The following is a 26,525-nucleotide window of genomic DNA, read 5'->3' on the forward strand; positions in this document are numbered from 1 at the left end:
AAAATCACTAAGGAAGTGGTACTCGGTAAAATAATGGGACTCAAGGCGGATAAATCGCCTGGACCTGATGGCTTACATCCTAGGGTCTTGAGGGAACTGGCGGTAGGGATTGTGGATGCATTGGTAATAATTTTCCAAAACTCCCTGGACTCGGCAAAGGTCCCGGCAGACTGGAAAACTGCTAATGTAACACCCTTATTTAAAAAGGGCAGTAGACAGAAGGCTGGAAACTATAGACCGGTTAGCCTAACATCTGTGGTAGGTAAAATTTTGGAGTCCATTATTAAGGAGACAGTAACAGGACATTTGGATAATCATAATTTAATAGGACAAAGTCAGCATGGTTTTATGAAGGGGAAGTCATGTTTGACAAACTTGCTGGAGTTCTTTGAGGAAGTAACGTATAGGGTGGATAAAGGGGAACCAGTGGACGTAGTGTATTTAGACTTCCAAAAGGCATTTGACAAGGTGCCACACAAAAGATTATTGCTTAAGATAAAAAATCATGGGATTGGGGGTAATATTCTGGCATGGATAGAGGATTGGCTATCTAACAGAAGGATAAATGGTTCATTCTCAGACTGGCAATCAGTAACTAGTGGTGTTCCGCAGGGGTCAGTGCTGGGTCCCCAACTCTTTACAATCTATATTAACGATTTGGAGGAGGGGACCGAGTGTAACATATCAAAGTTTGCAGATGATACTAAGATGGGGGGGAAAGTAGTGAGTGAGGAGGACATAAAAAACCTGCAAGGGGACATAGACAGGCTAAGTAAGTGGGCAGAGATTTGGCAGATGGAATAGAATACTGGAAAGTGTGAGGTTATGCACTTTGGCAGGAAAAATCATAGAGCAAGTTATTATCTTAATGGCAAGAAACTGGAAAGTACTGTAGTACAAAGGGATCTGGGGGTCCTGGTGCACGAAACTCAAAAGGTTAGTATGCAGGTGCAGCAAGTGATTAAGAAGGCCAATGGAATGTTGGCTTTCATTGCTAGGGGGATAGAATATAAAAATAGGGAGGTATTGCTTCAGTTGTACAAGGTATTGGTGAGACCGCACCTGGAATACTGCGTACAGTTTTGGTGTCCATACTTAAGAAAGGACATACTTGCTCTCGAGTCAGTACAAAGAAGGTTCACTCGGTTAATCCCGGAGATGAGGGGATGGACATATGAGGAGAGGTTGAGTAGATTGGGACTCTACTCATTGGAGTTCAGAAGAATGAGAGGCGATCTTATTGAAACATATAAGATTGTGAAGGGGTTGGATCGGGTGGATGCGGGGAAGATGTTCCCGATGGGTGAAACTAGAACTAGGGGGCATAGTCTTAGAATAAGGGGCTGCTCTTTCAAAACTGAGATGAGGAGGAACTACTTCACTCAGAGGGTGGTAGGTCCATGGAATATGCTGCCCCAAAAAGCTGTAGAAGCTACATCATTACATAAATTTAAAACAGAAATAGACAGTTTCCTAGAAGTAAAGAGAATTAAGGGTTACGGGGAGCGGGCAGGAATTTGGACATGAGTCTAGGTTCGGATCGGTCATGGCCCTGTGGGTAGCGGAGCGGGCCCAGGGGCCGTGTAGCCTGATCCTGCTCCTATTTCGTGTGTCTAATTCTGTTAGATTCAGGAGATGGTTCTGTGATGGTGGATTGGCGGTTAGGATCAGATCAGTCATGATCTTATTGAATGGCGGAGCAGGCTCGAGGGGCCGATTGGCCTACTCCTGCTCCTATTTCTTATGTTCTTATGTTCTAACCCAACTTCTTATCTATTTCTAACCTCCCCCAGAACTTTCTGTTCCTCTGACTCTGACCTTTGTGCATCCCTCCCTCCCCGGTCATCATTGGCACACATACCTTCAGCTGCCTAGGCCCCACACTCTGGAATTCCCTCCCTAAATCCTTTTCGCTTTCCACCTCCCTCTTCCCCCTTTAAAACCTTCCTTGAATCCTACCTCTTTGACACAGCTTTTGGTCGCAACTCCTGTTTCCTTATTTGGCTTGTCGTCCCTGAAGCGGCTTGGGACATTGTAAATAAATGCAAGTTGTTGATTTTCTCCACCTATTCTTTTCATTGTAGTGCCACTACTTCTGGCTGCGATCAGCTAACTTAACATTCCAATGATTGAACCTGCTCTGTTGGCATAATCGGTGGTGTCATGGTTTCACCTCCTAAAACATTGGGGGAACTTTGGCATTCATTTTAACTCCAATCTCAAGTAGACGTCCCAAAGATATTTCTTATGCTGCTCTACTCTATTAAAGTAGTGCTTAATTGTGATTTTTAATAACTTGTAAAAGTGCATTTGCTGTTTAGATCAAGATTCTTGTGTTCAAAGATGCAAGTGATTAATCTTCATCAAAGTGATTGACCGTTTCATATACTATTTCTAAATATATATATTTCTAAATTTACTGTAGCGTGTGACTGTCGACGAGAAGGTTCTGTCCATGAATTTTGCCATCACATTACTGGTCAGTGTCGCTGTAATGAAGGAGTCTATGGCCGACAGTGTGACCAGTGTCAGCCTGGATATTGGGGGTTTCCTAATTGTCGCCCATGCCAGTGTAATGGCCATGCAGATCACTGTGACTTGGAATCTGGTGAATGTTTAAGCTGCAGAGATCATACTAGTGGACATAATTGTGAGAGGTATTGTGTCTTTAATTTTACTGCTGTTCATTATCCTAGGTGAAATTTCTTTTGCCAACATAATGGAACAGCTATTGTTAAAACCGCCTTGTTTTTCTCATAGCTGCCTGTCAGGTTATTACGGGGACCCTGTACTTGGGTCAGGTGACCACTGTCGCCCATGTCCTTGCCCAGATGGTCCAGATAGTGGACGGCAGTTTGCCACTGGCTGTTATCAGGATCCTTATTCCAGAAATATCGTATGCCTCTGTCACCATGGATATACAGGTATGTAATGATGATGAACTAAAGATTGACTTTACTTGAAACTTTATAGCATAGTTATTCCCAGTCTAATGTTGAATGGATTACAATTGAAAACCAAATGTTGGACAGTATCGGCAATGTTAAGTGTTTTGGACAGGAGGTCTGTCCAAAGCTGAAGAAATTGAACTGTCCTAAAATGTACACAAACGAACAACATTGTTTCTTTAACTGGCCATAATTTTAGAACCATAGAAATGTTGGTACAAAAGGAGGCCATTTGGCCCATTATGCCTGTGCTGCCTCCCCACTGGAGGTAGGTAATTAAAGCGGGCTTTAATACTGACTTTAATAACTTCAGACCTTAATTATAGCTCCCATTTTCTCTCTGGCAGGAAATACTGCCAGTGAGATGTGTATGCCAACATTTCTGGGGATTTGGTGGGGGCAAGGAGCGGGTTGGTGGTTGAGCGACCCAGTTTAAGGGGACATAGATGCAAGATTAAATGTAAGAGAATTAATAGAGAGTGTGCAGGAGAAAGTGTTTTTCATACAGAAGGTTGTGAGGGTGTGGAATGCACTACCAAGAGTTAGTGATCGAAGCAGAGACCACGTCAACTTTTAAGAATCGGTTAAACAGGTGGTTAAAGTTAAGGGGGGGGGGGGCGATGGAGATATAGGAACAGGACACAAGATTAGGAATATTGCTTCTGTGGAGGATTAACATCAACGCCTGTTTCCGTGTTATAATTTCTATATAATCATACCAGTTGTTATTACTCAACTTTTTTGTTTAAAGAGATTTAATGTTTTCTCTGACAGGTGCTAGGTGTGATGAATGTGCATCTGGGTTTTACGGTAACCCTAATGAAACTAGAGGGTATTGTCAGGAGTGCCAGTGCAGCAACAACATCGATATGACTGACCCAGAATCATGTGACAAGCAGACTGGAGCGTGCCTAAAATGTCTATATCATACCGAGGGTGAAAGCTGCAACCTCTGCAAGCTTGGCTATTATGGCAATGCACTGCAACAGAACTGCATAAGTAAGATATGCTGGACAAGTTTTCAAACTGTATTTGAAATTAAGAATTATGAAATATTTTGCTTTATAATCACTTGGCTGAATTACATCCTTTTTTTTAAAGGATCCCAATGTGTTCTGATCTTTTTGTGGTGTCTACTCTCATCCATCCCAGTCCAACGCAGCCCCTCATGCTTTTTGTCCCCTTTATATATTGACCTGTAAAATGTGCCAGTTCCATTTGTGCTAAATTTGCCTTGTTTATATACTATGGTGAATATTCTGGGACACTGGGACAACAGCACGTTGCAAATTTGTGTGTGTGCTATTTGTACAAGATCAGGTTTGAAAGAGGTGGCTGTAGAGATGGTGGATGCATTGGTTGTCATTTTCCAAAATTCCATTAATTCTACAACAATTCCCACAGATTGGAAGGTAGCAAATGTAACCCCAGTATTTAAGAAAGGAGGGAGAGAGAAAACAAGAAACTACAGACCAGTTAGCCTGACATCAGTACAGTAGTGGGGAAAACGCTCAAATCTATTATTGAGGATGTGGTAACCGGGCACTTGGAAAATAATAGGATTGGGCAGAGTCAACACGGATTTATGAAAGGGAAATCATGTTTGCTGAATCTGTTGAAATTTTTTGAGGTTGTAACTAGCAGAATAGATAAGGGGGAAGAGTGGATGTGATGTATTTGGATTTTCAGAAGGCATTTAATAAGGTGCCACACAAGAGGTTATTAAACAAAATTAGGGCTCATGGGATTGGGGGGTAATATACCAGCATGGATTGAAGATTGGTTAACAGACAGAAAACAGAGTAGGGTGTACCGCAAGGATCAGTGCTTGGGCCTCAGCTATTCACAATCTATCAATGATTCGGATGAGGGAACCAAATGTAATCTATCCAAGTTTGCTGCTGATACAAAGCCAGGTGGGAATGTAAGTTGTGAGGAGGATGCAAGGAGGTTTCAAGAGGATATAGACAAGCTAAGTGAGTGGGCAAGAATATGGCAATTTTTTTTTAAATTTGTTTATGGGATGTGGGCGTCACTGTCAAGGCCAGCATTTATTGCCCATCCCTAATTGCCCTTGAAGGTGGTGGTGAGCCACCTTCTTGAACCGCTGCAGTCAGTGGTTGAAGGTACTCCCACAGTGCTGTTGGGTAGGGAGTTCCAGGATTTTGACCCAGCGACGATGAAGGATCGGCGATATACTTCTAAGTCAGGATGGTGTGTAACTTGGAGGTGGTGGTGTTCCCATGCGCCTGCTGCCCTTGTCCTTCTAGGTGGAAGAGGTCGCGGGTTTGGGAGGTGCTGCCAAAGAAGCCTTGGCGAGTTGCTGCAGTGCATCTTGTAGATGGTATACACGCCGGTGATGGAGGGAGTGATTGTTTAAAGTGGTAGATGGGGTGCCAATCAAGCGGGCTGCTTTGTCCTGGATGGTGTCGAGCTTCTTGAGTGTTGGAGCTGCACTCATCCAGGCAAGTGGAGAGTGTTCCACCACACTCCTGACTTGTGCCTTGTAGATGGTGGAAAGGCTTTGGGGAGTCAGGAGGTGAGACACTCCCCACAGAATATCTAGCCTCTGACCTGCTCTTGTTGCCACAGTATTTATGTGGCTGGTCCAGTTAAGTTTCTGGTTAATGGTGAACCCCAGGATGTTGATGGTGGGGGATTCGGTGATGGTAATGCCATTGAATGTCAAGGGGAGGTGGTTAGACTCTCGCTTGTTGGAGATGGTCATTGCCAGGCATTTCTGTGGCGCAAATGTTACCTGCCACTTATCAGCCCAAGCCTGAACGTCATCCAGGTCTTGTTGCATGCGGGTATGGACTGCTTCATTATCTGAGGAGTTGTGAATGGTGCTGAACACTGTGCAGTCATCAGCGAATATCCCCACTTCTGACCTTTTGTTGGAGGGAAGGTCATTGATGAAGCAGCTGAAGATGGTTGGGCCTAGGACACTGTCCTGAGGAACTCCTGCAGTGATGTCCTGGGGCTGTGATCATTGACCTTCAACCACCACAACCATCTTCCTTTGTGCTAGGTATGGCTCCAGCCAGTGGAGCGTTTTCCCCCTGATTCCCATTGACTTCAGTGTTACTAGGGCTCCTTGATGCCACACTCAGTCAAATGCTGCCTCACTCTCTCACCTCACCTCTGGAATTCAGCTCCTTTGTCCATGCTTGGACCAAGGCTGTAATGTGGTCAGGAGCCGAGTGGTCTTGGCGGAGCCCAAACTGAGCATCAGTGAGCAGGTTATTGGTGAGTTAAGTGCCACTTGATAGCACTGTCGATGACACCTTCCATCACTTTGCTGATGATTGAGAGTGGACTGATGGGGTAGCAATTGGTCAGATTGGATTTGTCCTGTTTTTTGTGGACAGGACATACCTGGGCAGTTTTCCACATTGTTGGATAGATGTCAGTGTTGTAGCTGTACTGGAACAGCTTGGCTAGAGGTGTGGCTAGTTCTGGAGCACAAGTCTTCAGCACGATAGCCAGGATGTTGTCAGGGCCCATAGACTTTGCTGTATCCAGTGTGCTGAGCTGTTTCTCTATCACGTGGAGTGAATCGAATCGAATTGGCTGAAGACTGGCTTCTGTGATGGTGGGGACCTCAGGAGGAGGACAATATGGATCATCCACTTGGCACTTATGGCTGAAGATGGTTGCAAATGCTTCAGCCTTGTCTTTTGCACCCATGTGCTGGGCTCCACCATCATTGAGGATGGGGCTATTCATGGAGCCTCCTCCTCCCATTAATTGTTTAATGGTCCACCACCATTCACGACTGGGTGTGGCAGGACTGCAGAGCTTTGATCTGATCTGTTGATTGTGGGATCGCTTAGCCCTGTCTATAGCATGCTGCTTCTGCTTTTTAGCATGCATGTAGTCCTGTGTTACAGCTTTCCCCAGGTTGACACATTTTTAGGTATGCCTGGTGCTGCTCCTGGCATGCTCTTCTACACTACTTATTGAACCAGAGTTGGTCCCCTGGCTTGTTGGTAATGGTAGAGTGAGGGATATGCTGGGCCATGAGGTTACAGATTGTGGTGGAATACAGTTCTGCTGCTGCTGCTGATGGCCCACAGCCCCTCATGGATGCCCAGTTTTGAGCTGCTAGATTTGTTCTGAATCTAGCCCATTTAGCACGGTGGTAGTGCCACACAACATGATGGAGCGTGTCCTCCGTGTGAAGACGGGACTTCGTCTCCACAATGACTGCGGTAGTCCGCACTGCTACCAATACTGTCATGGACAGATGCATCTGCAACTGGTAGATTGGTGAGGACGAGGTCAAGTAGGCTTTTCCCTCGTGTTGGTTCTCTCACCACCTGTCGCAGGCCCAGACTGGCAGCTATGTCCAACAGGACTTGGCCAGCTCGGTTAGTAGTGGTGCTACCAAGCCACTCTTGGTGATGGACATTGAAGTCCCCCACCCAGAGTACATTCTGTGCCCTTGTTCATCTCGGTGCTTCTTCCAAGTGGTGTTCAACATGGAGGAGTACTGATTCATCAGCTGAGGGAGGACGGTAGGTAGTAATCAGCAGGCGGTTTCCTTGCCCATGTTTGACCTGAAGCCATGAGACTTCATGGGGTCCGGAGTCAATGTTGAGGACTCCAGGGCCACTCCTTCCCGACTGTATACCACTGTGCCGCCACCCCTGGTGGGTGTGTCCTGCCGCTGGGACATTGGCTGAAAGTTTTGATTCTGTGAGTATGTCAGGCTGTTGCTTGACTAGTCCGTGAGACAGCTCTGCCAATTTTGGCACAAGTCCCCAGATGTTGGTGAAGAGGACTTTGCAGGGTTGACTGGGCTGGGTGTGCCATTGCCATGTCCGTAGCCGGTGCCGAGTCGATGCCGGGTGGTCCGTCCGGTTTCACTCATTATTATGTTTCGTAGCGGTTTGTTACAACTGAGTGGCTCGCTAGGCCATTTAAGAGGGCAGTTAAGAGTCAACCACATTGCTGTGGGCCTGGGGTCGCATATAGGCCAGACCAGGTAAGGACGGCAGATTTCCTTCCCTAAAGGACATTAGTGAAGCAGATGGGTTATTATGACAATCTGGTAGTTACATGGTCACGATTACTGATACTAGCTTTTTATTCCAGATTTATTTAATTAACTGAATTTAAATTCCCCAGCTGCCATGTCTCTGGATCATTAGTCCAGGCCTCTGGATTACTAGCCCAGTGACATTACCACTATGCTACTGTGGAATATAACGTGGAGAAATGTGAAGTTATCCGGAAAAATAGAAAAACAGAGTTTTTTTTTTAATGGTGAGAGATTGGGAAATGTTGGTGTTCAGAGGGACCTGCGTGTCCTTGTACACGAATCACAAAGTTAACATGCAGGTACAGTAAGCAATTAGGAAAGCAAATGTACAAGGACACCCAGGTTTTTTTAATGACAAAATTGAATAAGGATGAAGCTATACTGTGTAATTTTTTTAATGTGTGATCTGAAAATGTTCTCGAGAGACAGGACCGAGTATTTAAGTGTCTGTAAGTTCCTGTGATTTTATCTTTTTAATCCTCTTAGTGTTTTTCTTTCTTAATTTAATTTGTCCAGGATAATTAAAATTTCACTAAAGAAATCGAGTTCCCAAAGGGAATGAAGACAGACAATAGATAAATTCCATTGGCCCATAAATTCTGTTCCCTACGGGTGTGTACGTGCTGTGTACTCGCCCGTAGGGCCAACGGAAGCGGTTTCACGCATGCGCTAGAAACCGGAACTTCCGTTCTCTGAAGAAAGGGGTTCACAGGTAAAACGCCTGTGCTGGAGAGGCAGCGCGTACGCCTGGAACTTCTGTTTTTTTCCGAGGTTGCTACAGTCCGGGTAAGTCGGTAGCAGCTGCGCCTGAAGAGCAGGCGCAAGGCCTGCTTTTAACAAGGTAAGAGGTGATATCAGTAAAAGAATTTTTTTTAACACTTATTTATCATTTTTAAATACTTTAAAGAAAGGTAAGTTTATTTTTAACCCCCTTAAAACCTTTAATTTTTTTCAAAAATTTAACTCTTTTTGTTTAAGTTAATTTGTGATTTATAGTCATTTTAAAAATGTGATTTAAAAAAAATTTTATTTGAAGTTTTACTTGTGTTTTGAGGGTGATCTCTATTCATAGATTTGACAGGTCTCCCTGTCAAATCGATGAATGGAGTTTCCCTGCTCCGATTGGCATCCCAGGGAAGCTGCGAACTAGCTGCGCCCCCGGGGTACGCTGCGCCTCCGGGGTACCGGCAGTTTGAGGAGGCACAGCAACGGAATTCTGCGCCGGCCCAGAGCATTACAGTCGGCGCGGTTCGTTTGTGCAGGTCGGGGGCTTACGCCCGTGGGAAGCCTCCGACCGGAATTTCTGGGTTATATAGTCTTTCCCCCCCCCCCCCGAGGTCTGATTTGCAAACCTTCATTGTTGCACTTCATCACCCGATCAACATGTTTGTCCCCTGTGGTTTCACAAGCCCCAGGGAAATAAAGGCTTTGTTTACATAAACACACTTGATGATTTCAGCATCGGAACAGAATGGTGAAGTAATTAACAAAGGATTCTTGGCCACTTGCAATTTTGCTTCAGTGGCTTTCTTGTTGACACATCTGCAGCACTTAATGCCAGTTCATTTGTTCTTGTTTGCATTGATTTAACTAGTCAAACGCAGATGAAAAGCCTCATTTTGAGGAAAATATTAATTACTAGGCAGTTCTTTGCTTCAAGGAAGAAGTCATTGCAGATCAGCTAGGATCTTCAATTACTTCCTTGAAGCAAATAAATGGCCAGTAATTAATATTTTCCACAATATGTGGCTTTTCATCTGTAATTCTCCAGCAGAAACTCACTTGTAAATTTTTCCAAGTGCCACCTTTTCAGCTGTACAGCCAGTGTCTTTTCTAGTAGCTCAGTCACACATCAAGAACATGAATGACTTGTGTATTGAGCTGAAATCCGATTCTGACCCCAATCTGGTGGAAACCAGTGTTCCTTGCTTTTTTATCTGGTTTTCCTTCAAGCAGTGGTGCAAAACTGTAAGCCAGTCTAGGTCCCCTATTACAAACTTGATGTAGAATAATACATTTTGGAGTGATCTGGGTATGTGCCTTAAAGCCTCATCAACTTGCATTTAATAGGTTCTTTAATATACCAAAATATCCCAGGGTGCTGTGAAAAAAGGGATGAGGGAACAGGGACATTGATCAGGAGTTAAAGAAGGTTCCAAATGCGTGGTTGAAGAGATTGATCTTGAGGAAGCTTTTGAAGAAGCGTGGTCGACACTCTCGCTGGTAGAGTAGTGAAGGGGAAAATCCTGGCATTATTTACAATTGGGTGCTGCAATACACGGAGATGGGAACATATAAGAGGGGGAAAAAATGATAAGTCCATCTGGCAATAGGGGGAATGTCAGGGTCATTCTGGAAGGGTGGATTAAAATAGGCCACATGGTCTTACTTATATTTTAATATTTTGTGATGAGAGACATAGCAAGGTGGAAAAAAATTCTAGAGGACTAGACAGACTAGATGCAGGAAGGATGTTCCCAACGGCGGGGGAGTCCAGAACCAGGGATCACAGTCTAAGGATAAGGGGTAAGCCATTTAGGACAGAGATGAGGAACTTCTTCACCCGGAGAGTGGTGAACCTGTGGAATTCTCTACCACAGAAGGCAGTTGAGGCCAATTCATTAAATATATTCAAGAAGGAGTTAGATATATTTCTTCAGGCTAAAGGGATCAAGAGATATGGGGAGAAAGCAGGGACTGGGTACTGAATTTGGATGATCAGCCATGATCTCATTAAATGGCGGAGCAGGCTCAAGGGGCCAAATGGCCTACTCCTGCTCCTATCTTCTATGTTTCTAGCACAGCACTGTGATGGCTGTAGGCTCTGCGATTAATGCTGGAAAAGATGGGGAGGGGACACATTCGGCCGGAGTTTGAAGCCCTGAGGGTGTGAGCTGGAGGAGGTTGTAAAGGTAGAGTGAGGTGGGGTCATGGAAGTATTTGTAAATTAATTGTTTTTATGAGCCAGTTTAATTAGTCTAAAGTCCAAATTGTGCTTCATATAAACTGTCCTAGATTTTGTACAACAGAAGTTAGAAATAGGGACAGGAGTAGACCCGTCTTAACCATGACTTCCTCCTTGAATAGTTCTTCATGATCTGGCTCTTAATGGCCACGGTTCTTTGTTGTTTGCCTTTTAATTATGTTAGTTTACAAGAAAGAACTTCACATCAAATGAACTACTTTTGAAGTATAGTAACTTTAAGTAACCGTGATCGCCAATTTGAACATAAGATCTCTCAGTTGAATGACCAGTTAATTTGGGAATGTTGGCTGTTGAGGGAGGAATGTTGGCTAGGAGAATGCCCTGCCCTGTAATTTAACATCCACCTGAACAGAGTCTGTTTAATATCCTGTGGGAAAGACACACCTCACTCAACTGCACTGAATGTCAGCCTAGATTACAGTCTCGAGTCTCGAAATAGGGCTTCAACCCACATACAGCCTTCTGTCGCTAAGGCGAAACTGCTACCATTTGAACAACAAAATTATTCTTCATTTGCTTTGAAAGTTTTCATTAAGCCAAATAATGAATTTTTGTTCTGTTTGAGTATCTATAATTTGCTCTGCAGAATAATTTTGCATTTCAGAATAGTTCAGATGTATAGTTTAAAATGTACAATATGAAAGATGAATATATATGCTTCTATTTTATTTTTAGAGTGTGTCTGTAATTACTTGGGTACAGTACAGGCCCAGTGCACTTCTGCTGTTGAATGTCATTGCAACCAAACCAGTGGTCAGTGTCCTTGTCTTCCCAATGTGATTGGTCTAACGTGTGATCGCTGTGCACCTAATACCTGGAAGCTAGCAAGTGGAGCAGGTTGTGAGCTCTGCAATTGTAATGAAGTCCACTCGCGTGCATCATCATGTAATGAGGTGAGGAAAATTCCTGCAAAGTTGTTTCTCAGGTGGACCGAAAAACATTTGGTTGAAATTTTGAACTATTTTATTGGGTGATGCTCAATATTAAGAATTACTGGACAAACACTCTCATTGCTCTTGACACTAAAGTAATTCTAATGAGTAAATATTTTAAAGTTTGGCCTTGAAGTGCAACCTGAGCATTTTGTATTTATAGTGATGTGTATATTTACTGAATGAATGTAGTGTCATGATTCAATAGCCTTACAATTGGAATATAGCAGTAAATGTGATTTAGCACTCCCAGCTCAACAGGAACACAGACTGGGAATTCTGACAGAGGCCTGGGCACTCAGTGTGTGTTCAGCATAATTTTCCATTTGTTAAAATGAATAGACAAAAAGCCGTGCAGCCCGTAAACCTGATGCACCGACCTCTGTGCCCAAGCTCCCACTGTGGGCTCGTGCTGCTTGAAGCCCTGCAGGGTAGTGCGAAACTATATCGTTTTCTATTAAAATGTATCTTAGTGAGGATATTGGTTGGGACAGTGGGGTAACCACTAGCCTAGTGGTTCACATTTATGTGGTAGTTTAGTGGTTATAGGTTAGCAACCCAGGGTGAGTTCAGAACCCGCTGGAAAGTTGTGAAATGTAATTCAGTACATTTGGTAATTTATAGGCTTGCACAGGGGGTGGGGTGGGGACGACTAACCATGAAGCTGCCGGATTGTCATAAAAAACCCAACTAGTTCACTATGTCCTTCAGAGAAGGTAACCTGCCACCCCTACCTGATCTGGCTTGCATGTAACTCTAGTAGTTGATTCTTAAATGCTCTCTGACCCTAACAAACCTGTAAAAAGACCCACTACCAGGGTAACTAAAGATGGGCAGTAAATACATTCATGTTAGCATCACTCGCATCCCAAGAATGAATAAATTAAAATTAATCTCCGGATTATGTGACAAAAACATTTTCTGCAAGCTCCCCTTAATGGCTCAACAACTTTATCCAGCGAGTATCTTAAGCCATACAGTACAGGAGTGCCAAGCCAATTTTAACCCAGGTTTGGACTGAGTTATCTGATCTCAGCTGTGGCAGTAGTACAGAGGGGCAATAACCCAGGTTTGGACTGAGTTATCTGATCTCAGCTGTGGCAGTAGTACAGGGGGGCAATCAGCCAAGATTACTGTTTCTAGATCACTGACAAGTGTCCCAGGAAGTGAATGTATGTGGACACGGTGGGGGGGGGGGGGGGGGGATAGAATAGGGCTTGGCTGTGATTCCATTCTTTCCTCTTCATCCCTTCCCTGCACTATAATCAAGTGGCCTGCCTACTACACTCACTGCCAAGACTCAGACATGAATAGCATCCACTAGAATGAGATACTAGAGAGAAATCATGTCTGGGCAAGGAGTAATTACCTTTGGGGATAAGGAGTTTTGTCTGAAGTAAGTTTGGGAATCTTGTCTAGTGGACATGAATCCATTGCATGAAAGTTGGCCATAGCTTTTGATACTAATTGACATAAAATTGTTAATTCACTGAGAGACCATAGCAGTGGAAGTGCTTTTCTCAGCTTGAATGTTCGACATATTTTGTAGATTGCGGTTTTTTGGTTAGTTTACCTTTTTGTTTTCCTCGATTGCAAATTGATAAAAGTAATGAATGTCAAAAGGATATAATGTAAGCTGCTGTATTTTTTCCAGTTCACAGGACAGTGTCAATGCATGGCTGGATTTGGAGGGCAAACTTGCAGTGACTGCCAAGAATTCTTCTGGGGAGATCCTGATGTGGAATGTCTGAGTAAGTAACTATGCACAAAATATTGGAGTTTACCTAATATTGCTGCTGATAAAATTTCCAGGCTTATGTTGGTGCAGGAAATACTAGTAACTCCTCTATCTGTTGCTTTATGGGATTAATGGCAGGGCACATTGGACAATGCTGAAATGTAGACTGAATTTGATTTGATAATTGGCTACCTCAGTTTACTTTTTTAAAACCCACAAGAGATTCATGTACTTGAGATGCATGTGGCCGTTTTCTCACAGCACAACTGTGTTTACATTAAACACTCCAGTAGGCTATATGGTTTTTGAAATTCTACCTTCAAGAAATCAAAGAGCTTTTGTTTCTTTGTGCTGCACTCTTTACTCTGCTCCGGTCTTGTTTCAAGTTTCCACATCTAATATGATCAAGGAAAAAATTAAGTGCAAAGTACCTTTGATGTTCCAAAGTAGTTTTACCTGAAGAGTAGTGGCAACATTATGTATATCTAACTTTGACATTTTATTGTAAAATTGACATAAGATGCTTATTGCCTAGATTTAGATCATGCTGTGTACAGCACTGGTGCAATTGCTAGTAATATCGTCTGAATGTCTATAGATTTTGGAGATGACACCAATGTAACTATCCAAAGGAAAATGGTGTTCTGGTCGCAGAACATATTTTTTGCTATACCGTATGTGCTAGTAAGTCGCAACACATACAGAAATATATTGAATGCAGAATTTGTGAGACAGACTGTTCAGAGTATGCCTGGACAAACCAAAATCTGACCCCTCAAAGCCCCTAGGCGCTCCTCGCAGACTCCAGTTTGAAAACCTTTGCCTTCAGTATTGAGTGAGGTAATTTCTACACTATGGAACTGGTGTGTGTGTGGGGGGGGGGTCTGAAATTGAAATTGGCCATCTTTGTAAGAGTGGCCACAACTCTAGTCTTTGTCTTCATGAGGATTCATGGCATGGAACACTATCTTGTGGGCTCCACTTCTGCCATACAAAGGTACTGTACGCCTGTATTTTTCCACTGTATAGTACATTGAATTGTTCAGGAGGCAGGGCTAGTGGGAATTCTGTTGGATGACTCTTGCTGGCAGTGCCACCTCCTTTTCATATGTCAGGCTTCAAGGAGGCAGATAGAAGAAATCTCCGCAGTCATATCTTTAGTGTTACCAAGTCCTACCCCATTTCCTGCGCCCACCTATTGTCCGCTCGATTATAGAATTACATAGAATTTACAGCACAGAAACGGGCCAGAATTTACAGTACAGAAACGGGCCATTCGGCCCAACTGGTCAATGCAGGTGTTTATGCTCCATACAAGCCTGTATTCTGCGCCAGGACCTGAAAATATTCAGGCTAGAGTTGAAACTATTCTCTTCTATCATGAAATGCTAGATTAGCCAGTCAGTAGATGTGCAGCACAGATCTAAAATCTATTTTTAATAAGATACAGTACAATATTTTTACACAGGATTATTAGCCAAAAGGAAATATCAAGACGGAATTTGTAAATGATCAGCCAGCAAGTTGTCAATCATCCCTGCATAGAATAGGGATTTATTTCAACAGCTTATCATTAGACTGATTTCCATTTTAGAATCGGCATGCTAGCTTTTTGGTTACTGAAATCAGCTGTCAATAAGGCTATGACGAGTAGATTTTACACTGGTTTCTGTAAGTGGGCTATGTCCTTTAGGACCAAAAGCTGTACCGTTTTAATAATCTGCCCTTACAGATGTGAGAGTCCTATGATTAACAATGACACTATTTATCTGTGCACTAGATTAACTGTGGGCTTGTGCTTTCATCACTTTCATCAAATTGGTGGCATATCGAACAAAGAATTTTTTTCTATAGCGAAAGCGAACATATAATTTTTAAATTATTGCATAGAGAAAAGAAGCAGTAAGTAATTTGGCAGATGCTAATGAGCACACATTTAATTGTCATCAATGATCAGTGCCCTAAGGGGTTATTTGCACTTTTCAAAAGGTTTGCCAAAGTACTGAACACCATTTAAAAATAATGGGCACCTTCTACCTGATTTTTGCCATCTTGTACTCCTTGCCATCTGTGTCAATTTGACATGAATCACACTGTTCCAGCAGCCCTTGTTAGTCTGCCCCTCCTGACCAATTTCAGAATTCAGATATGAACTGTAGCAAAATAATAGATTATGGGAAATTTGCGACTTGCTCACCACAACAATATTTCTCCAACCTTTTTGAGTGCTCCTGATAACCACTGGGTAACATTTTATTTGTACAACTGAACCTGACCATACAACTTTTGTACCAGGAAAGCAGTCCTACTTCTGGAAGGGAGCTGACTAATGAACAGCCTTGTTACAAAGTATGTACAACACAGAAACAGGCCATTCAGCCCAACAGGTCCATGCCGGTGTTTATGCTCCATACGAGCCTCCTCTCACCCTTCTTCATTAAACCCCATCAACGTATCCTATTCTTTTCTCCCTCATGTTTATCTAACTACCTCTTAAATGCATCTATGCTATTTGCCTCAAATACTCCTTGTAGTAGCAAGTTGCACATTTTAACCACTCTGGGTAAAGAAGTTTCTCCTGAATCCCCTACTGGATTTATTAGTGACTATCTTATATTGATGGTGCCTAGTTCTGGTCCCACCCGCAAGTGGAAACATCTTCTCCACGTCTACCCTATCGAACCCTTTCATAATCTTAATGACCATATCGGGTCACCCTTCAGTCTTCTCTCTTCTAGAGAAAAGAGACAAAGGGGGGGAGAAATTCATTATAGCCCCGTTTGAGGCGCTAACTTTTTAAAAGTTGAGAAAATTAGCGCCAGGCGCTAATAGTTCTCAACTTTTAAAAAAAATTCACTTTTGCACTCCAGGAGGGAATTGGAGCGCTTAATCAAGCACCCCACTTCCTTCCTGGAGTGCAACAGGCCGCAAGTGGGGCTGTAGTTGTGCAGCGCTGCTCACTGGGCCGTGCACCACTGCCGAGTTGGAAGGCTCCTTCCCTCCCTTAAAGGGAAGGGCCAGCGCTGCAGGCTCTGTGAGAGGGAAACTTAACTTGTCCCCGACGGCAGCCGCGATGCGGCCCAATCAGCAGAGTGCCGGGCTGATCGATGGCTGCTGAAAGAAAAAAAAACGGAAAGAGTGTTTCAGATTTTTTTTTCACCTACCTTGCCTTTAATTATCGCCCCCGTAGCGCCCAGCCTCCTGCAGCTGTCTGTTTTCGCCCAGCGATGCTGCAGGGGCGGAAATGAATTTCGGGTCCGGGGCACAACCAGAACGATGTGACGCCAGATGACATCACGGTCTCCAGGCGCAGGAGATCATGGCGCTGGGGTTACTGCCGCTGCAAACCGGTAGGTGAATTTTGCGGGCGGCGGTAATATCGCTGTGCCCGGGCGGAAAGTTTTTAGCGCCCCGTTATCACCCCCCCCACCCCCGGAGGCACTGACTGGAGGCGCTAAGGCACCGAATTTCTAGCCCTTTAAAGCCTGTTGAATCGTTCCTGATGGGTATAACTTCTCACTTCTGGTATCATTCTAGTAAATCTTTTTTGCACCTTTTTATAGTGCCTCTATGAGCTTTTTATAATATGGAGACCAGAACTGTTCACAGTACTCCCAAGTGTGGTCTAACCGAGGCTCTACACCAGTTCAACTGAACTTCTCTGCTTTTCAATTCTATCCCTCTAGATATTTGTTGGCTGTTATTTTTGACTGCATTTTGTTAGTTACATAGTGAAGGAAAAATTTGCAGGACTGTGGGGAATGAGTGGGTGCAGGCACAATAGGCCAAATTGCCACCTGCTGTGCTGTAATATTCTATGTCCCATAATAGCCAAAATAATTAGGTTACATTCTGTAATGGACGATGGTTTTTTTCTGGCATTTGCCCAGCTGAGACGACAGAAGGCTATTAATTAGTCAGCTCACTTCCAGAAGTAGGATTGCTTTCCTAGTCTGAAAGTTGTATGGTCAGGTTCAATTGTGCAAATAACATTTGGGCAATGAAAACTTTTTTTAGGTACTCCTTCAAGATGTATAGAATTCAAAATTTAACTTTTTTTCCTCACTTATCAAAAAAGTGAAATGCCAAATCTGTTCAGTAAATTAAGAAGCAAAAAAGATGTAGAAGTGGAATAGTGAACACTCATGTGGAATATTGAATACTCGTGTGCTGGTATTTGATGGAGCATGTTAGATCCGTGATTCTGAGAGTATAATGTTTCCAAATAACTACACGGATGCTGTAACTTAACAATCAACAGGTGTTTACTGGAGTAGGGTAGTCTCAAGACTGGGGGTACAGAGGCATGCTCAAGGCTTATATACAGGTGTGGTCACTGCCGGTACTACAGTATACAGGAGCTGTAAAAGTAGTTCTCTCTTAAAGGTACATACACTACAATTCCTCCCCTTTTAGATTAGCAGTACCCATAATATTCAAATAACAATTAACACTTTAACATGCACATTAAACAAAAATAGTCCATTTATAGATTCAGTCTTTGGGGCGGCTTCCTGACCCTTTCTGGATAGCGCCTTTCCTGAGGTTCTTGTTCTTGGTGCGGAGGCGATTCTGGCCCCTTTTCGTCGGTTAGTTCATCAGTTTCCACTGCTACTGGTTCTGAGGTAGATGCTACCGGTATGTCGGGTTCATCCCCAGGTACTCGAGACATGGGGTTGACTCGTTCCTGTGACGCTAAGATCTGATTGACGTGGCGTCTCACAATGTTCTCCCCGACATCCACTGTGTACATTAATGGCCCCTGCCTTGTGCATATCATTCCGGGTTGCCATTTCTCTGTTCGGTAGTCACGGGCCAAGACTGGTTGTCCTACATTGAAGCTCCTTGTCGGCTTCTCATTGATGTGCTGGAATTGTTTATCCTCAACATTTCTTCGCACATTTGGTTTGAGCAAATCCAGACGAGATCTCAACCTTCGGTTAAAGAACATCATGGCCGGGGTCTGGTTGGTAACTGCATGTGTCGCATTTCTGTAGGCTAATAGGAAATTGTCCACCTTATGCTGTAGTGGAATTTCATCGTCGCACATGGCCTTTATCGCCTTTTTAAAGGTTTGTACGAACCTCTCAGCCAATCCATTTGTGGCTGGATGATACGGGACGGATGTGTAATGCCTTACCCCATTCCTTCTCATAAATTTCCGAAACTCTTCGGACACAAACTGTGGTCCATTATCAGAGCAAATCTGCTCTGGCAAGCCGTTCCTGGCAAATATGGTCCGTAGGACTGCAATCTTTTTCTCTGTAGTGGTTGAGGACATTTTTATCACCTCAGGCCATTTCGAGTGAGCATCCACTGCTATTAAGAACACTGAGTCCATGAAGGACCAGCAAAATCAATATGCACCCGTTGCCATGGAGATGAGGGCCACTCCCATGGGTGTAGAGGGGCATGTGGTGGTGCATTTTCTGAGCAGCTCTTGGTTAGGTCCTCGATTTGTTGATCAATCCCCGGCCACCACACATAAGCCCTAGCAAGGCTTTTCATTTTCACCCCTCCCAGATGACCTTCATGAAGCTCATTTAGCACTCTCTCCCTTAACTTGGGTGGAATCACCACTCGGGATCCACACATCACTGTCCCCTGGCATACTGACAGCTGTTCTCTTCTGTATGAGAATGCTGGCAACAGTGAGTCGCCATGTGTTGGCCATCCCCTCACCGTCAAATCATATACCCGAGACAGTGTCGGATCATTGCGGGTCTCCTCTATATCCACGTTAGTTACTGGCAATCGTTCAATTATTGACGAATAAAATATCTCGATAGGGTCCACTGCTGGTGCTTCCTCCACAGTAGGCAGTGGCAGGCGTGATAGCCCATCAGCGTTTCCATGCTGTTTCGTGCCTTTATATTCTATTTCATATTGGTTCGCCCCTAGAAAAAGGGACCATCTTTGTAACCGTTGTGCAGTCATCACCGGAACGCCCTTCTTTGGATTAAAGATGGAGACAAGTGGTTGGTGGTCAGTCAGCAAAGTGAACTTCTGCCCATGCAGATAGTGGTTGAATTTTTTTACTCCCCATACTAGGCTGAGGGCCTCCCTGTCAATCTGGGCGTAGTTACGCTCGGCCGAGGTTAGTGACCGAGACGCAAAGGCTACTGGCCTCTCCAACCCGTCTGGGAATTTGTGCGACAGCACCGCTCCAATACCATAGGGTGATGCATCACATGCCAAACGAATTGGTAGTGCTGGGTTGAAATGGGCCAACACCTCTTTTGATGTGATTAATTCTTTGCACTTCTGGAAAGCTCGTTTACGTTCGTCATTCCACTTCCATGGTACCCCTGTTTGCAGTAGGGTGTTCAGTGGGTGTAATACCGTAGAAAAATTTGGTAAGAACTTATGGTAGTAGTTTACCAGCCCGAGGAACGACCTCAGTTGTGACACATTTTCCGGTGCTGGAGCCTTGACTACTGCCTCAATCTTTTCAGGGGACTTATGTAACCCCTCTTCATCGATAACGTGGCCACAATACAAGATCTGCTTCTGGAAAAACTCGCACTTGTGGCGATTAGCTCGTAGCCCATATTCCTTTAATCTAGTGAGCACCTTCTCCAGGTTGGCGAGGTGATCAGTGTCATTTTCGCCCGTGACCAGGATGTCGTCCAAATAACACTGGGTCCCTGGAATCCCTTGCAGGACTTGATCCATCGCCCTTTGCCAAATAGCTGGAGCCGATGCTACCCCGAATACCAGCCGGTTGTATTGGTAGAGACCTTTGAGTGTTGATCGTGAGGTATTGTTTCGAGGCTTCTTCTACCTCCATTTGCAAGTACGCCTGGGCTAGATCAATTTTGGTGAAGCGTTTGCCTCCAGATAGCGAGGCGAAAATATCCTCAATTCGTGGAAGCAGATATTGTACCGTGTGAAGGACTGGGTTCACTGTCACCTTAAAATCCCCACAGATGCGGACCTTCTTTGGTTCCCCAGGCGTATTACTCAACGACCTCTTCATTACAGGAACGATGGGTGTAGCCCACTCGCTCCAGTCTACTTTGGACAGTACTCCTGAACGTTCCAACCCTTCCAGCTCTGCTTCGACGGCTGGTCTGATCGCATAAGGCACTGGTCTGGCCTTCAGAAACTTTGGGCTTGCATTTTCCTCTATTTTAATCGTTGCTGTTATGCCTTTCAGTGTTCCGAGTCCCTCCTGGAACACTTCTTTTGCGTCGGTTAGCATTTTTGACAGTCGTCCAGGTGTGACGTCGTCATCCTTTTTGGCCTCAACCTTCAGTGCCTGTATGGAATGCCAATCTAATTGTATCTTCCAGATCCATTCACGTCCTAGTAGTGGTGGTCCTCCATCTGGCAATACATATAGGTCCATTTTAGGTATTTCCTGGCCTTTGTATATCACTTCCACCCTTATTTTTCCTTTGGGGTAGACTTTTTGCCCCGTGTAAGTCTTCAAGACAATCTCTGTAGCTTCCAAGGGTATATGTGGAAATAGCCGTTTGTAGTCCCTTTGGTTTATGACTGTTAGGGCTGATCCTGTGTCCAATTCCATTTTCACTTGGACTCAGTCTATCTTGAGTGTGACCCAGATAGTCTGGTGATCCTCCATTTTGGTTACCTTATGTAGTTTCAGACAACCCAGCTCCTTGCTTCCGGAATAACAACAGAAAATGCTGGAAAAACTCAGCAAGTCAGGCAACATCCGTGGAGAGAAATTTGAGTTGACGTTTCGGGTTTGACCCTTCTTGAAGGGTCAAACCCGAAACGTCAACTCAAATTTCTCTCCACGGATGTTGCCTGACTTGCTGAGTTTTTCCAGCATTTTCTGTTGTTATTTCGGATTTCCAACATCTGCAGTATTTTGCTATCCTTGCTTCCGGAGTCTGTATCACTTTTCTGTTCGTCTGAACTACTGTCCATCACCTTGTGTACCTTTTTGTACTTCTCCTGTGGAGATTTCTTGCTGTTGGTTTTCTTCCCTGACCTGCAGACTCTCGCTATGTGTCCTGCTTTTCCACACTGTCTGCACACTTGGTCCTTGAACCAACAATCCTTCTGGTCGTGTGTTGTTCTGCCGCAGCAATAACACTTCCCTGTTCCATATGACATTTCATTGGTGCCATATTCTTCTGGTCTCCGTTGTATCTCTGCAGCGCCCCTTACAGCTGCTTCGTGTGATACTGCCATGCTGAAAGCCTTGTCCAGCGTAAGATCCTTTTCTGATAGAAGCCGTTTCTGGGAACCCTCACTTTGAAGCCCACACACAAACTTGTCCCATAACGTATCTGCTAGTCCCACTCCAAACTGGCAGTGTTTCGATAGCTTGCGCAGTTCCGTTAAGTACTCAGCATTACTTTCGTCTTTATGCTGGTTCCTTTTGTGGAACTTAAATCTTTCTGCTATCAGCAGTGGTGTGGGGTTTAAGTGGTCCTGTAGGATTCCTACTATGCTTTCGAAATTCTTATCCACAGGCTTCTCTGGGGTTATTAGATTTCGCAGTAAGCCATAAGTTTTTGCACCCATGGAATTTAACAAAACCAGTGCTTTCCTAGCATCTGGCACTTCATTCGCCCTGCAGTACACCTCAATACGTTCCACATATGTCGCCCAATCTTCGACTTCATTGTCGAACGTAGAGATACTGCCACTCTTCGGCATCCCTGGGTGTGATTTAACTGTCAAAAATGGCGTCTCCCGCGCTCTCCCTTCTTCTCCGCTGGCACAAAATGGCGTCTCCCGTGCTTTCCTTTCTTCCCGCGCTCGCCCTTCTCCGCTGCGGCTTCTAAAAATGGCGTCTCCCGCGCTCTTCCTTCTCCGCGGCTCAATGGCATCTCCCGCGCTCTCCCTTCTTCTCCCCGCGGACACTGTTCAGCCCTTGAGCCCTGGCTGTGCTCTGCACGTTTTTTTTCTGTGCGCCTTTCCCGTTTCCGCCGCTCTGTCCTGAACCCGGCTGCTGCTTTACCCTCTCTCTCTGTTTTGTTTTGTTTTTCCTCGATGCCGCTCGGTTTTCAACCCCCGGCTGCGCCCTGTGCGCTTCACCCTCTCTCTTACCCCGTCGACGCTGCTCGGCTTTTTCTCTGCCGTCGGTCGGCTCCAGCTGCCGCTGCGGTCCGGGAAGGGTCTGCTCTGTACCTGTTGTCAGTCTGTTGCTGGATCGTCGTGGCTGGGGAACCAAGCCCGGCTCTCAACAGCCTCCCCTGCGATGTTCACTCTCTGCCGGACGACTGGGCGGTTGCTCGTGGTCGACGCCCGTGCTTCTGGCCTCGACTTTCTTCCACCGCCCTCCCGGAGCGAATCCTTGAAGAGAAATGCAGAGTTGCAGGTAGATTCGAATCGACGCTCGTCGCCACTGTTAGATCCGTGATTCTGAGAGTATGATGTTTCCAAATAACTACACGGATGCTGTAACTTAACAATCAACAGGTGTTTACTGGAGTAGGGTAGTCTCAAGACTGGGGGTACAGAGGCATGCTCAAGGCTTATATACAGGTGTGGTCACTACCGGTACTACAGTATACAGGAGCTGTAAAAGTAGTTCTCGCTTAAAGGTACATACACTACAGAGCACAACATGGTTTTACTCCAGTAGTTTCCCATGTGAAGAGTGCTGGTCAAGAACAGTCACCGTGTAACGAGCACTGATGCACAGACACCGACTGAGAGGCAATAAGACAAGATTCTAGAGTTTGTTGAGATAACTGATTTACTGTCATTTTCTGAAATGGGTTTTTCTACATAGGATCTTTGTAAATATTAAGGCCTAGAAATTGGGTTGAGGCGCCAAGTTCGCCTGGGCGCTGATTTTTGCGCAGCGTTCGGAGCATTAACGAACGTCAGAAATTCAGTTTCAGCGCCCCTAGAGGGAGACGGGGCGAGGCTCGAGGCGCTCCGCGTCCCTCTTAGGGCGCTGAAACTGAATATCGCAGCGCAATGTGCCACACGCTGCGGCACGACACTGCAGGCCTTCCTCCCATTGTTAAGGGGGAGGGGCCTGCAACAGCGGGGGGGGTGGGGGGCGTCAGGAGGCCGGGGACGGAGGTGCTGGCAGGCACTGAATATCACGGGAGGCGCGGCCAGTGGCGCTACAGCCACTGACTGCCCTCTTTAGGTGCTAATAGGTGGCGGTACATACCCAATTTCTCCCCCTAACACTTTTTTTGACAACAGTATGTTATTTTCCCCAATACCTGTCACTCTCTGCTTTCATCCATTTTGAGGGGGTGAATTTTTACACTACTAAATCATGTAGCATGTACAGGAATAATTTATTGGAGAAGCAGTTTGAGAGAGTTTTTTCTAAAACAAGTAGTGCAGCTTCAAAATCTCTCTTGCTGCCCCCACCCCCCATGTTCAATCTGAGGTCATGTGCAGGAGCATGATGAGTCTGTGTGTCTGTTTGGCAAGTTAGTCTGCAGACCAAGAGGAGTGCTTGGTGGTGGCAGCAAGGGTGATGTAGTTGGAAGGTGGTACGCCCAATGGCAGGAGAAAGTACTTTTGTAACTGCATTGACTTTCTAAAATATATTTCCTCTTTTAAGCCCCATAGCTGAGAGAGCAAACAAGTGAACTGCTGCCAGGCCATTAATGTTACCAGCTGTGCAGAATTTTTTCTACTAGCTTTTATTGCTTTCCTCTTGGCCTAAATAGAAAGTACAAGGAAAGCTGCGAAATAGAATTTTTAGTTCTACACCTGAAGTTTAGGATGGGAAGGAGTAATCTTGTTTTCTGAGATGGACCGTTAGCGCTAAGCCAATTCCTGAAAGACCTCTCTGCTCTCTAGTTCCATGCCATTTCCTGTTTTTTGTATGCTTGTGTACAATCCAGCTAACATGGACCAATAATGTGAAAGTGATGAACATTTTCATTCCAAAGTGGCTGGTTATTTTTTAGGAGCTATGTACGTGTTCTTGCCAAACTTGAAATCCACTGAGTGGGCTGCACAATTTAACACTGAATGTTTCAGTTTGATAAATGTCAACCAGCATTCCTCCTGCTAATCACTATCTTGCAATCCTCTGCTGGAAAGTATGCATGTGAAAGCATTGGGCTCTGTGGTGATGCCCATCACAGTCAATTAGCCCACAAGTGATCAGCTTCCAGACTGACCCATGAGCAATGGCCAGAGAACCAACTGCACGTAATGAAAATATCCTCCAACTAGAGTTAGGTGCCTTCAGGAAAGGAAGGGAGAAATTAAGGTCCAGATTACCAAAATGACTACAGCACATGAACATTTGCTGTTTACAGTTCACATTCCTTTTTCCTAATAGGTGAATATCAATCCTGGTGTTGTCGCATAGAAACATAGAAGATAGGAGCAGGAGTAGGCCATTTGGCCCCTCGAGCCTGTTCCGCCATTTAATCAGATCATGGCTGATCGTCCAAATTCAGTACCCTGTCCCTGCTTTCTCTGCATATCCCTTGATCCCTTTAGCCTTAAGAAATATATCCAACTCCTTCTTGAATATATTTAATGAACTGGTTCTGGACTCCCCCGCCATCAGGAACATCCTGCCTGCATCTAGTCTGTCTAGTCCTGTTAGAATTTTATAAGTTTCATTGAGATCCCCTCTCATTCTTCTAAACTCTAGCGAATATAATCCTAATCGACCCAATCTCTCTTCATATGTCATTCCTGCCATCCCAGGTATCAGACTGGTGAATCTTCGCTGCACTCCCTCCATGGCAAGAACATCCTTCCTCAGATAAGGTGACCAAAACTGCACACAATACTCAAGGTGTGGTCTCACCAAGGCCCTGTACAACTGCAGCAAGACATCCTTGCTCCTGTACTCGAATCTCCTCGCTATGAAGGCCAACATACCATTTGCCTTCTTAACCGCCTGCTGCACCTGTATGCTTACCTTCAGCGACTGGTGCACAAGGACACCCAGGTCTCGTTGCACTTCTCCTTTTCCCAATCTATTGCTGTTCAGATAATCTGTCTTCCTGTTTTTGCCACCAAAGTGGATAACCTCGCATTTATCCACATTATACTGCATCTGCCAATCACCCAACCTGTCCAAATCATACTGGAGTTTCTCTGCATCCTCCTCACGGCACACATGCCCACCCAGCTTTGTGTCGTTTGCAAACTTGGAGATATTACATCTAGTTCCCTCGTCTAGATTATTATTAATATAGTGAATAGCTGGGGTCCTAGCACTGATCCCTGCGGTACCCCACTAGTCACTGCCTGCTACTCGGAAAAAGACCCGTTTATTCCAACTCTCTGCTTCCTGCCTGCCAACCAGTTCTCTCTCCAAGTCAGTACTCAATATTTGTATCCTCTTTGCCAATAAATAATTTCTCTGCATTCTGTGGTGTACTGCAAAATCTTAGCATTCCTCCCTTATCTTTTTACATTATTAATGACTAACATTCTGAATAGTGCATTCATTTTATTCAATATAAACAAGTCAGTAACGTTTGAACAAGTTACTTGTTGGTACACTGTGAGTTCATTGCGTTTCTAGATGCTAACATGAAATTGTTACAGAACTAGAAAAAATTGCATCTTTAATCTCTCTCAAACTTTTGATTTGGTTTTAAAATCAAATATGTGCTTCAATCCAGACAGCTGCTTGCACCAGAGTTCTGGGGGATTTCCTGTTGAAATTTGCAAAAATGAGATTGAGTCTCAAGACATTATATACTGAGTTAATACTTGTTATTATGTACACACAGTAGTACTTTATCATGGCACAGAGTCGAGGAAGATTTATTTGGAATGCCTTATATTGCCAACTCAAACCTTAAGCCAAAAATGTGTTGGAGGAACATGAGTTATGAAGTGCATCCATTTGTATGTGCTGTTAAAGCCACTAATTCTCCATTGGGAAAAGAACGTACTATGGGTAGATACAAATATACCAGATGCTTAATCGCATTAGTTT

At 44.5% G+C, this 26,525-nt stretch overlaps 1 protein-coding gene across 1 annotated transcript in view; it reads left to right on the forward strand.

The window, feature by feature from the left end:
• lamb1a (laminin, beta 1a) overlaps positions 1-26,525 on the forward strand; it is a 102,423-nt gene that overhangs the window by 38,063 nt on the left and 37,835 nt on the right. The window contains exons 19-23 of the mRNA XM_086010185.1: positions 2,426-2,657; positions 2,761-2,924; positions 3,723-3,947; positions 11,657-11,874; positions 13,568-13,664. Coding sequence (XP_085866311.1) covers positions 2,426-2,657; positions 2,761-2,924; positions 3,723-3,947; positions 11,657-11,874; positions 13,568-13,664 — 936 coding nt within the window. The remainder of the gene's footprint in view (positions 1-2,425; positions 2,658-2,760; positions 2,925-3,722; positions 3,948-11,656; positions 11,875-13,567; positions 13,665-26,525) is intronic.

The sequence above is a fragment of the Somniosus microcephalus genome, chromosome 17 (genome assembly GCF_052327205.1).
Source record: "Somniosus microcephalus isolate GS21.2 chromosome 17, FLI_Smic_1.0, whole genome shotgun sequence".
Lineage (NCBI taxonomy): Eukaryota > Metazoa > Chordata > Chondrichthyes > Squaliformes > Somniosidae > Somniosus > Somniosus microcephalus.